Here is a 12,578-nt window from a genome sequence, read left to right on the forward strand (position 1 = left end):
TTCCAGTGAGCAAAGGTGCTCATTACACAATTACAGGGAGGCATTTGAACTGAAAGCTGCAGTTCCCCATGTAAAATGTCCATCTCTAGGCACTGAGTAAGAGGTGAGAGCTCTGCCCAGGCTTCTCTGGCTGTGCTTGAGTCACAGCTCACCAGGAGTGCCTCAAGGAAGTTAACTCTGGTCTGAAACCACCTTTTCTCTGGGGCAGGCTGGTAAAGCCTTTAGCACTGCTGTTCCCTTGAGGTGGCCAAGGGGAGGGGGTGGAAGTGGGAATTCTCTGCACCTCCCGCTTGGAAGCTGTTCCACTGCTATGCTCATAGCACTTACTCTGCTGTCTCGTGTTGGGGCAAACTGGTGCAGTTCCTGCTCCGGCTCTGCCTTGGCTGACACTTTGAGGGCCTTGACTTGCTGCCTTCACATCCTGGGCTCTACAGAGTCCCAGGAGCCAGATCTCTGCTGGGAGGTCAAACTAAACCAGGGGGAGGATGATGTCTGTTTCTTCCAGCTCCATGGACCTCAAGGCCAGCTTCAGACAAGCAATAACGTGACCCATGTGTAAATATGAAATATCTTCTAATTTATTGTTACATTAAAAAAAAAGTACATATTGCAAACATCAACCATAAACTGAGCTGCAGCTGAAGCTTTTCCTGTGCATAAGTATAAAGTAGGAGGGAATGATTGTACAGAACAGAGGAACTCGCTGCTGTTGTCTGACAGACGGAACAACTCCATTAAGACTAAAAGGATCTACCTGCCCTTTGCTCTAAGGTAAGACCCATGCTACAGCTACATGGATACTGGTGGGAATAAACACCCTGATGGGAGATTGAACCCAGGGTTAAAGCTGCTGCTGGACAAAATCACTTCCACAAGTAAGATTTGGGGTACTCTACGCTGCTGTGCTGTCACTGTCGGGGTCTGGTGTGTGGGGCTGGAGCCAGGGCTGTGCTCCCTGTTACTCGTGGCAGCACCAGATGATCCAGGGCTGCTCACAGCCAGGACCTCAGCCCTGCGCCCACCTTCACCTGGAAGCTGTGGAGGCAAAACCATTTACAGTCAAAAGGCTCAAGAGCTGAAAGCATTTGTGCAATGCCATTAACAAAGCCTCTCTCCACAGCCTGAGGACAAGCAGCCAGCAGGTAAAGCAGTTCGAAGGTGACAGAGGACATCTTTGCTACTCAACTACAGCATGTGGAGGGTTAAGGCAGAGTCTGCCCATAAGTGCAGTAACAAACCTGAAACTACTCCAACTGTCCTGGAGTGAGTGAACCCCAGCTCTGTAACTGCTGTACAAGGAGCAAACAGAATCATCCCTTGGTTTCTGCAGAACCTGAACAAGGAAATCCTGAAGCCAGTGAAGAACCTATTTACAGAGAGGTTAATCACAGAGCTGGGACCTGCTTAGCACTGGTATCACCTCCTGGAGCTGAACCTGCTCCCGTGCTGCAGGATGTGACTGGGTTTGGTCTGAGCAGCCAGCATGGGGGTGCTGTGTTGGAAGCAGGCAGCTCAGCACAGCTGAGGATGGGGGTGCACAGCCTGTCCCACAGGAGAGCCAGCTCTGTGGGGTGAGCAAAGGGAGCAGGGTTTGCTGCAGGGCTACAGGGAATGGCTGGGACACAGCAGTCAGACTGAGCAGCTTCAGGGAGCACAGGGTCTGGACCCTTTCAGGCCAGTGGGTCTGTTACAGACCCTCAAACCCATGACCAGCCCAGCACCAGCCAGTGAGGATCAAAGTACAGAGAGCTGGGAAAGCAGAGCAATTCAGGAGACTTCCCTTCCACACCCCCCAGCTTATCACATCGGGAAGGTAAGAAGGGAGAGGCACTGGGTCCTTCACACCACCACTGCACTATGGACTTCTGCAACCACGTGTTAAGTAGAGCCTGCAAAAGAAGCCTGTAACTGTCAGGACAGAGCTGAAGCTGCAGAACTATACATTAACTGCTGAGCTCTTAGGAATTAGTATCTGAAGAAGAAAGGGGAGAGGAGACAGGTACAACAACCCCATCTGCATGTAGCTTAGACAAGTCTTTGGTTACCAGACCGATGACCTCAGCCTAACTTTGAAATCATTTTAGCTTAACTTGATTCAAAACTGTACCACTAAGCAAACACTTAATACTTTATTTTAGCCTCTACAGGCAAGCTAGACTGAGTTTGGGGGGTAACTGCTCCTTGAAACACATTGGAGCAACGCAGCTGGTGATGCTGGCAACACTTTGGTTTTTAACTTGTTAATGTGCCATTAACAGCCCTGAGCCAGGAGCTGGAATCCCTGCAGCAGGAAGATAACAAAACCATGTAACCCCCTCACTGAGGAACAGGGACGTGGAGCTGCTGCTCCATAGCAGATGTCTGGCTATGAACCCCAGCATGAGATATACCACATGAAGGGTCAAAACCCCTCTAGAATAGGCCAAAGTCCTCTGGTGGCTGCCAAGTTACCAGCCTGAAGTTTAAGACTCCCTACATTGGGTTTCCCTCCCTCTCATCAAGCATTAGACCTGGGGCTCTGCGCATTAGCCTCCAGCATCCAGTCCTATTGAGTAGCACACCATCCTCTGCTGTAATTGTTACTTGAGTCCACGACAGGCAACAAGAGATGAGGAGGTAGATAAAACATTCATTCATGATAGAAAAGTACTCTTAGAAAAAGCTGGACCAGAGAGGGCTCCTGCACCCACTTCAGCTCTGCCCTTCCCCACAGCTGCCAGTTCTGAAGAGACTTGGGACATGCTCAGGGTAAGTCAGATAAGGACTCTGGGCCACTCCTCGTCCCCATGGTACTTGTGTTGTCCTTGCTCAGAGCAAGACAACGCTGCTGTATCAGCTACAGCACTGAGCTATACCTCCTGCCTATGCTGGGCTGGCACAGGGGCTCTGAACCCAGCTCCTGCCTTAGCTGCAATAAGGGAAGCTCAGCTCACTGACCTGTGTGAGCTGATGGAAACAAACCCCAGCTGAGAGCCAGGGTCAGGCAGAAGCTCTGGGCATACTGGTGTCAACACCACCCTAAGGATAAGCAATCCCATGCAGTTGTTTGCTCCCGAGCCTCCTTTTGGGGGAATTTTAACATCTTCCACCCTCGAACCATTCAGATAGAGAAGGGATAAACAGCTCAGAGCTGCAGAAGTGCCACTGAACCCTTGCAGGAGCAGCTCCCCAGCACTACAGCAATCAAGTCAGCACATGTCCCATGTCCTCCTGGGAGTCACCCTGAGCCACCAACCCTATTGATACATGGAGAAGGGAGCTCTGCAGCAGCTCAGGTGTGTTCAGATCACCCCAGTTCTCTGCCTGGGAGGAGAGAGGGTCAGGGAGTACCTAGAGGGGAGCTGTGTGGCTGACTCTATGGTTTAAAGTGCAGGAGAGTTACTAAAGCCAAAGGAAGCCAGCCCTCGTCCTCTCTACGGCAAAGAGTGCTGTAAGTTCAGGGCATTTCTCCAGCTGCTCAACAGGTCCTTACCGTATCTATGGGCTGCCCAGTCACCTCCTTGATCCTTGCCCTACAACTACTGCATTTAAATACCCCAACATAACCTAGTTTGTTACAAAACGTAATGTACAGCACGAGGGGAAGCGCTGCTCCCGTGCCGCAGGAGCTGGAGCAGAGGAGGGGCAGCGCTCCCTGGCAGTCACTGGTGCAGATGGGCCCTGTCGTCCGGGCGCTTGATGTGAATCCTCCGCACCCGCTCGATGCGCTCCCGCTCCTCGTCCTCCTCCAGGTGATGGGAGCGCCCTGCAGCCCCCCCCGTGGCCTCCAGCAGGGCATTGTCGGGTCCCCTCCCGTCCTGGGACTCGTAGAGCAGGATGTTCAGCGTCTCCTCGTAGATGCGGGCTTCCGGGAACTCCACCTGCCCACCCCGCAAAGAGAGCATCACTCGCACCCGCTGCAGGCACCAGGCACCTTCAGCTTTAATCCCTGGTACCTTTCTGGTTTTAAAGCCTCTTCACTGCACCCTGGGCACGGGAATCTTTTCCAGTGCAATCGTTTCTGTTCCGTTACTGGCTTCTGAGCCAGCAAACGGGGCTGTTTTCAGAGCAGGCCTGCCCACAGGGAAGGTAAAGCAGCAGCATGGGGAAGTGACATCACTGCTCACCAGGATCTGTCTTTGCACAGGGATGTCAACCAAACCTTGCTAAATGCACAAGTTTGCCTGCAGATAAAGATCTGGACCGAACCTGCGCTATGGGATACCACAGTCACCCTGTGTAAGTGCCACAGGGAAGCAGCGTCCATCCTAATGCACCCCCTGGATCAGCACCACTTTGAATGGCACTGATTATTCTGCAGAGATGCTCAACAAAGAAAGGAGTGTTCAGAGCAGAGCACACAACTAAGATGATTAAGGGAGTGGAGCATCTCCCTTATGAGGAAAGACTGAGGGAGCTGGGTCTCTATAGTTTGGAGGAGATTGAGGGGTGACCTTATTAGTGTATATAAATACATAAAGGGGGAGTGTCACGAGGATGGAGCCACGCTCTTCTCAGTGGCAAACAATGATAGGACAAGGGGCAATGGGTACAAACTGGAACACAAGAGGTTCCACTTAAACCTGAGAAGAAACTTCTTCTCAGTGAGGGTGACGGAACACTGGAACAGGCTGCCCAGGGAGGTTGTGGAGTCTCCTTCTCTGGAGACATTCAAGACCCGCCTGGACACGTTCCTGTGTAACCTTATCTAGGTGTTCCTGCTCCGGCAGGGGGATTGGACTGGATGATCTTCTGAGGTCCCTTCCAATCTCTAACATACTGTGATACACGTCAGGACGCTGCTGCCAGCAGCCCCTTGCCGGAAGCATCCAGGGCTTTGCTCTTACCTTTGTCTGTTTCTTCTCAGTAGCATAGACAATGGAAGTGCAGCAGACTTCGGCGATCTTCCGCCCCTGCCCGTAGAAAGACCAGCAGCAGATCTCATCTCCAATCACGTCCTTTATGAAGAGCACCCTCCCATTAAACCGCAAGGACAGCTTGTCAAAGAGCTCGATGTTCTTCAGCATGTTGTCATCGGAGTTGCTGCGAGGGATGAAGGCAGATGCTGGTCATGTCAAGGGAATGAAGGCAGCACACAGAACACAACGGGGTTCAGGCAGTGAGCAGTTACAGGCTGTAAGCCCAGTTCCCTTCAACTCACCACGCATGTCTCTGCCAAGGCAGTGCTTACAGCTGGTATCCAGCCCTGCAGTGGGTAACTTATTTATCCACTTTAGCACAAGCAGGAAAACCTGCTGCTGAAGAAGCAGGAATACATCAGCAGTACTGGGAATAACATTGCCCAGGACCATTTAATTGGTGTAAAGAATCGTATCACTCAAATAAAGCCAATCCTAAGCTCAAGTTCGGCACCAGCTGGATGGAAACAGCGCTGTATCATGGAACACACAGAATAAGGAAAGGAGACAAGGTCCCAGCCTTGATTTTACCACTTACTGAGAACACTGCAGCAAGAAAGCTTCCTGCATTCAAAGAACGTGCTGCAGCCCATGGGGAATGCAGGCCAGCAGCTGGCCAGGAGCCTCTGCCAGCTGCACTGAAGTAGGAGAGGAACCCTCTGGCACAGAAATAACCTTCCATTGATGACAGCAAGCTCCCTTCTGACTGAAGGTTGAAATTAATAGGGAAAAACCTGAGTGCATGCCAGCTGCAATCTGTCATTGGTTCCGAGTGAAGAGAAAGCAAATGCTTGTCATGGGTTTTAGTATATTAAAACTTCAAACAAGTCCAGCAGAAGCCACTTACCTGGTGTAGGAATATTTGTTGTTGCTTCTGTTATACAGCAGCTTCACTGCTGGCTGTAAAACACAAACCATGGATCAATTACAGGCAGTAGAGGAAGAGCTGGAATGCCAGCCCAGACCCCACAGCAGAGAAGCTGCAATAGGATGTGACACCATCAGGCCCAAGCCCAGTTGTTACTGTTGTTGGTGCACAACTGCCATGCACAGGTAGGCAGTAGGGCTGCAAGCCCTCTGTGACTACATCACTGTTGGCTCTCACCCTCCCAAGCGAGGACGCAGCCTGGCTCGTACCTTGTTGGAAGTGGCTATAAGTTTTTGCTCTTCTTTGGAGGACGTGATGACTGGTACCTTGCAGAATGGTTCATATGCATCTTTGTTCTGCTGAAACAAGAAGTAAAAGCAGCTGAACTTAAACAGACCTTAAGGCATGTTCCTATGAACTGGGAAGGTCCTGTGTGTTCTGTGCTGAAGATGTCAGTGTGCTTGTGCTGATGGCTGATCATTTTGCCATGTAAGACCCTGATGGCAGTGAAGAACAGTGCAAAGGAAGCAGGCTGCTGCTCTCTGAATGCTCTCAGAGGAGGGAACTAAGCAGCTCTTTATCCCTGTGAGTGGGAATGACTCAGGACATCCGCCTGGATGGGAGCAGTCTCCAGCAGATCAACAACGTGAACTATTTCCATTCCATCCCAGCCTCAAAAAGGCACCAGGTGGAGACCAGCAGAGAATCGCGCTCTGCTCAGATGCTGCCTCCTCTTGTGGACCCCTCGCTGCAGCCACAGGAACCCCCTCAGCTCTGTGACCTACCTGCAGGGCTGCTTGGCACTCGTCCACCAGCCCCTGCACCAGGTAGTACTTTGCTTCAGCCAAGAGCTCCTCGATCTCCCTGCGGCTCTCCGGCAGCGGCACAGCCCCGTCCCGCAGGTAGTTCAGGATGGTCCCAAAGTGTTTGCCACAGCGGTCGATGAGGATCCAGCCTGGGGACAGAGGAAGGGCACAGTAAGGAGAAGCAGAGGCAAACATGGCAAAAGGCCTTGACACCTGCACCGAGCAGGTTCCTGCCGAGAGGGAGAAACTCCAGCTCCTTGCTTGAGCTGATGAGCGGAGCAGCAGAGAGCCCAGGGAATACACTGCTCCTCCTGCATTTCCAGTGCAGGGTATGTGGGAGTAAGGTGGGAAGTTCGCTTGTTTCTCATAGCTCTCCAGTTACTGACAATAATTAACTGAAACAGAGGAACAAATACTTCTCATTCTCAAACCAACCTCTGTTCTCCCTCTATCCCAAAGCCCTGACACGTTATTTTCTTGCCTTCTATCTTAGGGCCCTGTGACACACATGAGGCTGTTCCTTACTAAAGTAAAGCCAGCTAGCCTTGACCATCTAAAGCTTCTTGCACCTGAAAACAGCACAAGAACCCCCCTGTGATCCAGTAGATGTGCAAGAAGGTTGGCAAGAGACAGGCCGTGCAGATTGGGCAGCGTCATGGCAAACACTGCATACCCCTAAAGCGCATTGACTTGGTAACACATGGGTTATCAGCACACCATCAACTGCTGCAAGACACGATGCAGCAGCATAAGTGGAATCTGAAGTACGTGCTGACAATGGTGTGAAGGAAAGGAGACAGAGCTGCAACCAAAGTCCTTCTCAGTTCACCGGTGACACAGGAGCTGAGCTTCGCCTCTTGTTCCCCGTCTGCCGCCCGACCAGGCTGGACCCTGAGCAATGGGAGGCGATGCTGAGGCTCCAGTTTCCATAAATGAACAGATGGCCTCTCTTCCAGGCTGCAGCTCAGGAATGCAGCGAGGAAACGCTTGTGGGGAAAGACTCATATTTTGGACAAATAAGGAAAGTAGGTTAAAGCAGCCCCTGTGTGTTCTGCATGAATGGAATCGCTGGTAAAGGCTGAACATTTGGTGCAACTGGAAAGGGAACGTGGCCCTTTGCTGTGGAGAACTGAGGCACTCAACAGCAGTTTACTACAGGCTTTCCATCTCCATCATCGTGCTGCTACATAAAGCACAGCGTGCTTGCAATTGCAGACTAGAAAGCTGGAAGCAGAACTAGAGACAGAAATCAAGTTCTAAGAGACTGATCCAGGCTATACCTGGCCAACCAGAGCAGGAACAGCTCATTTGTCAGTGCAGAGGTATAGAAAGTGAGATTTCCCATTTTAAGGAAAAGAGGGAGCTCCAGACATGCTAATAACCAAGGACATCCCATTCCACAGCTGCAGCGGTGACAGAGTTGACTCGAGTACATCAACGTGCAGGAAGGCAATGGGCAGGGCAGGAGCACAGTTCTGATCCCCAAACATCTCTGTTATCTCCACTGTGATTCCCTTTGTAGGCTGTAAAAGTCTGCTGCAGCTTTCTGTTTATAGATGGTGAAACCACGGAGGAACTGCTCATTTTCATCTGGAGATGAGAGAACACTTCAAGCAGCATTGCAAGATACAAGGGACGGCTCAAGCCCTCCTGTTTTAACCAAACAGCCAAAGCACAAGGACTCACAGGGAAATGACCCCGTGCCACTCAGTCACGGCTGTGCACAGCCCAAGAAGTGGGTTTCAGTTGGAGTCCTTTGAAGCTATTTTAATGGCAGCATTACAGAAGTGTCCTGTGATCCATTCACCGAGGGAGGAACCCCTGAACCTCCTCACAGTAGGAAATACATCTCTTGTTTTACAACGAGTCTCAGGGACAGCATCCTGGAACCTGAGACTCGTTGGAACCAGGCTGTATTTTCTGGCTAAGCTTTGACAGATGAAACAGCATCCTGACACTGAAGCCTCACACTGGAGCCTGCCTGATGCTCAATTCTTACTGGTACCTGGATAAGAACACGCACCTCCATCAGTTGATTAATAGCTAAGCGAGGGGAACAGCCACACTGCAGAAAAGAAACCTGGAAAGAGATGGATGCACCTGGAAAACTTACCCCCTTCTCTCTGCTCCTTACCATAAGATGGTCAAATATGACAATGTGCCACAGCTCATGGGCCATTTCTAAGCTGCAAACACTCGCCCACCACCAGAGAGAACTCAAAGTCTTTCCTGTCTCCCAGTTGCAGTTGTTAAGCTCTGAGATGGTGCTGGGCTCAGGAGAATGCATTTGAACCTCATGACCCGTTCCAGAGGCTGGCTTAACACTTGCCTCCTTCCAGCTTCCCCAGCCTTTTTCCTCAGAACCACTTTGTTTGGGCCAGCCTCTGGGTGTGACCAACAGGGGGTGTTTTGAAGGAGTTCAGATTACAAGGGTTTCCTTTAACAGCTCCGATACCATTGTCCCAGTTCCCAGTGTCACACCAGGCCCGGGGAGATAAAGCAAGATCCGCTGCAATGGGAGTGTCTCAGTTACAACAGACAGGAAGTATCAAATTCCTATTAAAACACAGACTGGCAGAATGGAGCAATCCCACACGGACACTGAGGGATCCAGAGCAAAATCAACCTGGGCTTTGCTGCCTTGAGTCTGAGATTTTAGCACATTAAACTCCAGCTTCCCTCACATCAGCAATGGTTCTGTCAGCTGCTCTCCAGCAAACCAACCTGCGCTTACAGCCTTGGGAATGGGATGGGAAGTACCAGCCCTCCTGTGGTACCTGCCCAGGATGCCCAGAGGAAGGGCTGGGACCAGGCCAGGGTGGGCTTCCACAATTCACTTGGAATTTCCGATCCCCTTCCAAACTGCAGGGCTTGGCAAGTCCCAGATTAGTGCCTGGGGTTGAGCAGCAAGGGGAGAGGTCCCCAGTGATCCACTCATCATTACAGACAAGGTATCCAAGCCCATCAGCACATAGAGAACGCTGTGCTTCCAGTTAAACTGTGACACTCCCTCAACGTGAGAACGCTGATCTGAACCTCTGCTCCCCGCTGCACTCATCACACACACGTTTTAGCTACAGCATTAACTTAAATGTTCTCAAGAATCTCGGATCATCAGAAGATAAAATCAATGTATCTGGTTCGGGCACTGCTTCTTGAGAAGGCTGTTGTTTGACATCCTGCACATTCCTTCTTTCCAGACACATTTAACATGGAGAGACCCATTCGCCAGCTCTCTGATTGTCACTAGTATAATAGCAAGTTTCTGGCTCTGTTACACTGAAGGAAACAATCCGTACTCCCATAAGAAAACCATTTCATTTCCAAAGTATCAGCTTTTAGCTTCTAAACTAGGGTCCCAGTGTTCAGAGCACATTTTATACTTAGATTTGAGGTAAGGAAACGAGATAAGAGAACTGCCTCCTGGGCTTCAGCGTAAATACCCAAGCTCTGACTCACTCACAGTTTCTTAATCTCTATCCCACCATCTTCCATACACTTGAGAGCTTCAGTGTTAGTGTTCTAAAAGCACAGCTCATACTATCTGGGCCTGACAGGAGCCTTGGGACTTGGTACTGTCCTTCTGCTGTCCAGACAACTATTCAACTCATAGAATCCCAGACTGGTTTGGGTTGGAAGGGACCTTATAGCTCATCTGGCTCCAACCCCTGCCATGGGCAGGGACCCCTTCCACTGGAGCAGCTTGCTCCAACCCCTGTGTCCAACCTGGCTCCAAGCCCCTGTGTCCAACCTGGCCTTGAGCACTGCCAGGGATGGGGCAGCCACAGCTTCTCTGGGCACCCTGTGCCAGCGCCTCAGCACCCTCACAGCGAAGAGCTTCTGCCTAAGAGCTCAGCTCAGTCTCCCCTCTGGCAGGTTCAAGTCATTCCCCTTGGCCTGTCCCTACAGGCCCTTGTCCAAAGCCCCTCTCCAGGTCTCTTGTAGCCCCTTTAGGCATTGGAAGACTGTTGTAAAGTCTCCCTTTGGTCTCTGTATGACTCCTCCCAAGTCACACGAGCCTTTTGTTCCCATCTTTTCTCAGCTGTGTAAACTGAGCTTTAGCACTTACAAATCACAGAAATACCTGGGCCTACAACTCCATGTTCCTCTCCATTCTCTAATACTTTTTCCAACCTCTTCTGAGCTCTTTCCACTGCAGAGGAAGGAAACCAGCATGAGGACACGAGGGCAGTCCCTTACCTTCACTGTCGGTGAGGACTTCCATCCGGCCACTGAACATGGCCTTGAGCATGGTGTCCTGCTTGGTCAGGGTCTGCATGGTGGTGTAGTAGAGGGCACCACCAATGTTGAGCTTCACATACTTGGAGCTGGGGCTGGTGCCTTTGAAGGAGGTGGTGCGAGTGGCCGCTGCTGGCACTGCTGAGCTCACCACGCTTTCTCCCGACATCTCTTCCTGCAAGGAAGCAGCGACCGGTTACACGGGCAGCCCCGACACACAACACCCCGCTCATGTCACTGGGGGTTATTTACACAGAGCACTCACAGACGGGCTGGGCATCATCAGCCTCAGCTCCTCTCTGTGAAGTCCTCAAGCATTTTAGACTTGATCTTCATTCTGACAGTGATACAGACCAGCCAAAGACCATAAATGCCCCTGGCCAGTGAGGAACCCTGTGAACACTGAGCAGCATTTCACCCCGCAACAGCCAGTGCTTTCCCACAAAGACTGTGTTCATTTCTTTCACAGCTTCTACAGCTTAAGCTCTTCCTTTGCCAATCATCTGGTAACTGAGCAATTCCCAACACCCAGAGCTTGCGTGGATGATTCCTGTGCGTTAAAACACAGCCTAGCCACAGCCTTCCTGAGGCTTTATCCCCTTAAAGCACACACGGGCTTCCCACTCCCTTCCCTCCTTGGGACACCAAAACCCAATGTCCCACGTCCCCACTGCCTCTGCCCACAGTTCCCAGTCACTCCTGGTTAGGCAGCTAATGAGCTCATGGGCTGTAACAGGAGCACTTTGGCTTAGCCCTACAAATGCTCTGAGAGCCGCTAACCATAAATCCTTAATCAAGCCATTAACTGTTAATGGTTCTGGTGTCAGGGTGCGGGGGTGATGGACACCTGAAGGCAGCCCCAGGTCCTGCCACCTCCGGAGCACGCTGCCTGCCCGCACCGAGTGGTTTTGGCTCTGCTGTCACTAAAAGCAGAACGATCCCATAGCAAACGTGACAGAGCCGCAGCTCCGTGGGCGCCTTGTGCTTCACACGGCGAGGAAGCGGCATGGGCAGAGGTGCCCACAGGGGACCGTTCCCTCTGGAGCCGCCTGCAGTGCCGAGGCACCTCCTCAGCGCCATGCTCCGGCTCCAGCTCTCTCCAGCCATAGGGACTGGTTCCCATCACCCTGACAGGAGCCATGCCCACGGGGGACCCAGCACACCAGGCCACAGCCCAGGCCCCTGGGGCACAGAGCCCCCATCCCTGCCCTCCCCAAGCCCCAGGCGCCATCCTGGGGTGACAATGACATCCATACCAGCCCCCCCATAATGCTGGGGGCCCGATCCCCCCCACAGCAGCGCTGCACCCGCTCTCCAAGCGCCCCAACTTCGGGGGCTGGACCCCTCTCATAACCCAGCAGCGCGCCCCTGGGGACTGAGACCCCCGTACCCCGTCACTCACCGGGGGCCGGGTCCCCAGCTCCTGCCTCCCCCCAACCCGCCCCCCCCCCGCTCCGATCGCAGCCTCCGGGACCCCCTCCCCCCCACGCCCGGTGCCCTCGGCCCCGGTCCCCCCTCACCATGAACAGCGCAGCGCAGCCCCACGGACCGAGCGAGCGGGAGCGCCGGGGCGGGGGAACTTCCGCCCCTCACGCCACTTCCGCCCCCGCCCGGGTGCGCTGCCAAACCCTTCCGATGTCCCCTCAGCCTCCTCCGGGCGGCGCCGCGCTGCGCTCCCTCCTCACGGGCTTGGCCCGGCCCGGCCCGGCCCGGCTCGGCTCGGCTCGGCTCGGCTCGCCCCGCATCAGCGAGACTCAGAGCCGCGGG

General features: G+C 52.7%; 1 protein-coding gene across 3 annotated transcripts; it reads right to left on the reverse strand.

The window, feature by feature from the left end:
• Positions 1 to 3,638: 3,638 nt before the first annotated feature.
• Positions 3,639 to 12,415, reverse strand: KCTD10 (potassium channel tetramerization domain containing 10). Of its 3 annotated transcripts, none has more exons than XM_061374714.1 (7): positions 12,332 to 12,415; positions 10,773 to 10,986; positions 6,552 to 6,721; positions 6,036 to 6,122; positions 5,746 to 5,798; positions 4,827 to 5,022; positions 3,639 to 3,860 (listed from the first exon to the last, which is right to left on the reverse strand). In XM_061374714.1, exons 1-7 carry the CDS (start codon positions 12,332 to 12,334, stop codon positions 3,642 to 3,644), a joined length of 942 nt encoding a protein of 313 aa, XP_061230698.1. In that variant the 5' UTR covers positions 12,335 to 12,415; the 3' UTR covers positions 3,639 to 3,641. The 3 variants fall into 3 exon arrangements, with proteins under 3 accessions (XP_061230698.1, XP_061230697.1, XP_061230699.1); XM_061374713.1 differs by having other exon boundaries at positions 6,036 to 6,125; XM_061374715.1 differs by lacking the exon at positions 12,332 to 12,415 and having other exon boundaries at positions 6,036 to 6,125; positions 10,773 to 11,023.
• Positions 12,416 to 12,578: the final 163 nt, after the last annotated feature.

This window comes from Neopsephotus bourkii, unplaced genomic scaffold (genome assembly GCF_033783945.1).
Source record: "Neopsephotus bourkii isolate Nb327-2 ecotype Australia unplaced genomic scaffold, CSIRO-AGI_Nbou_v1 NB_1652, whole genome shotgun sequence".
In the NCBI taxonomy this organism is placed as follows: domain Eukaryota; kingdom Metazoa; phylum Chordata; class Aves; order Psittaciformes; family Psittacidae; genus Neopsephotus; species Neopsephotus bourkii.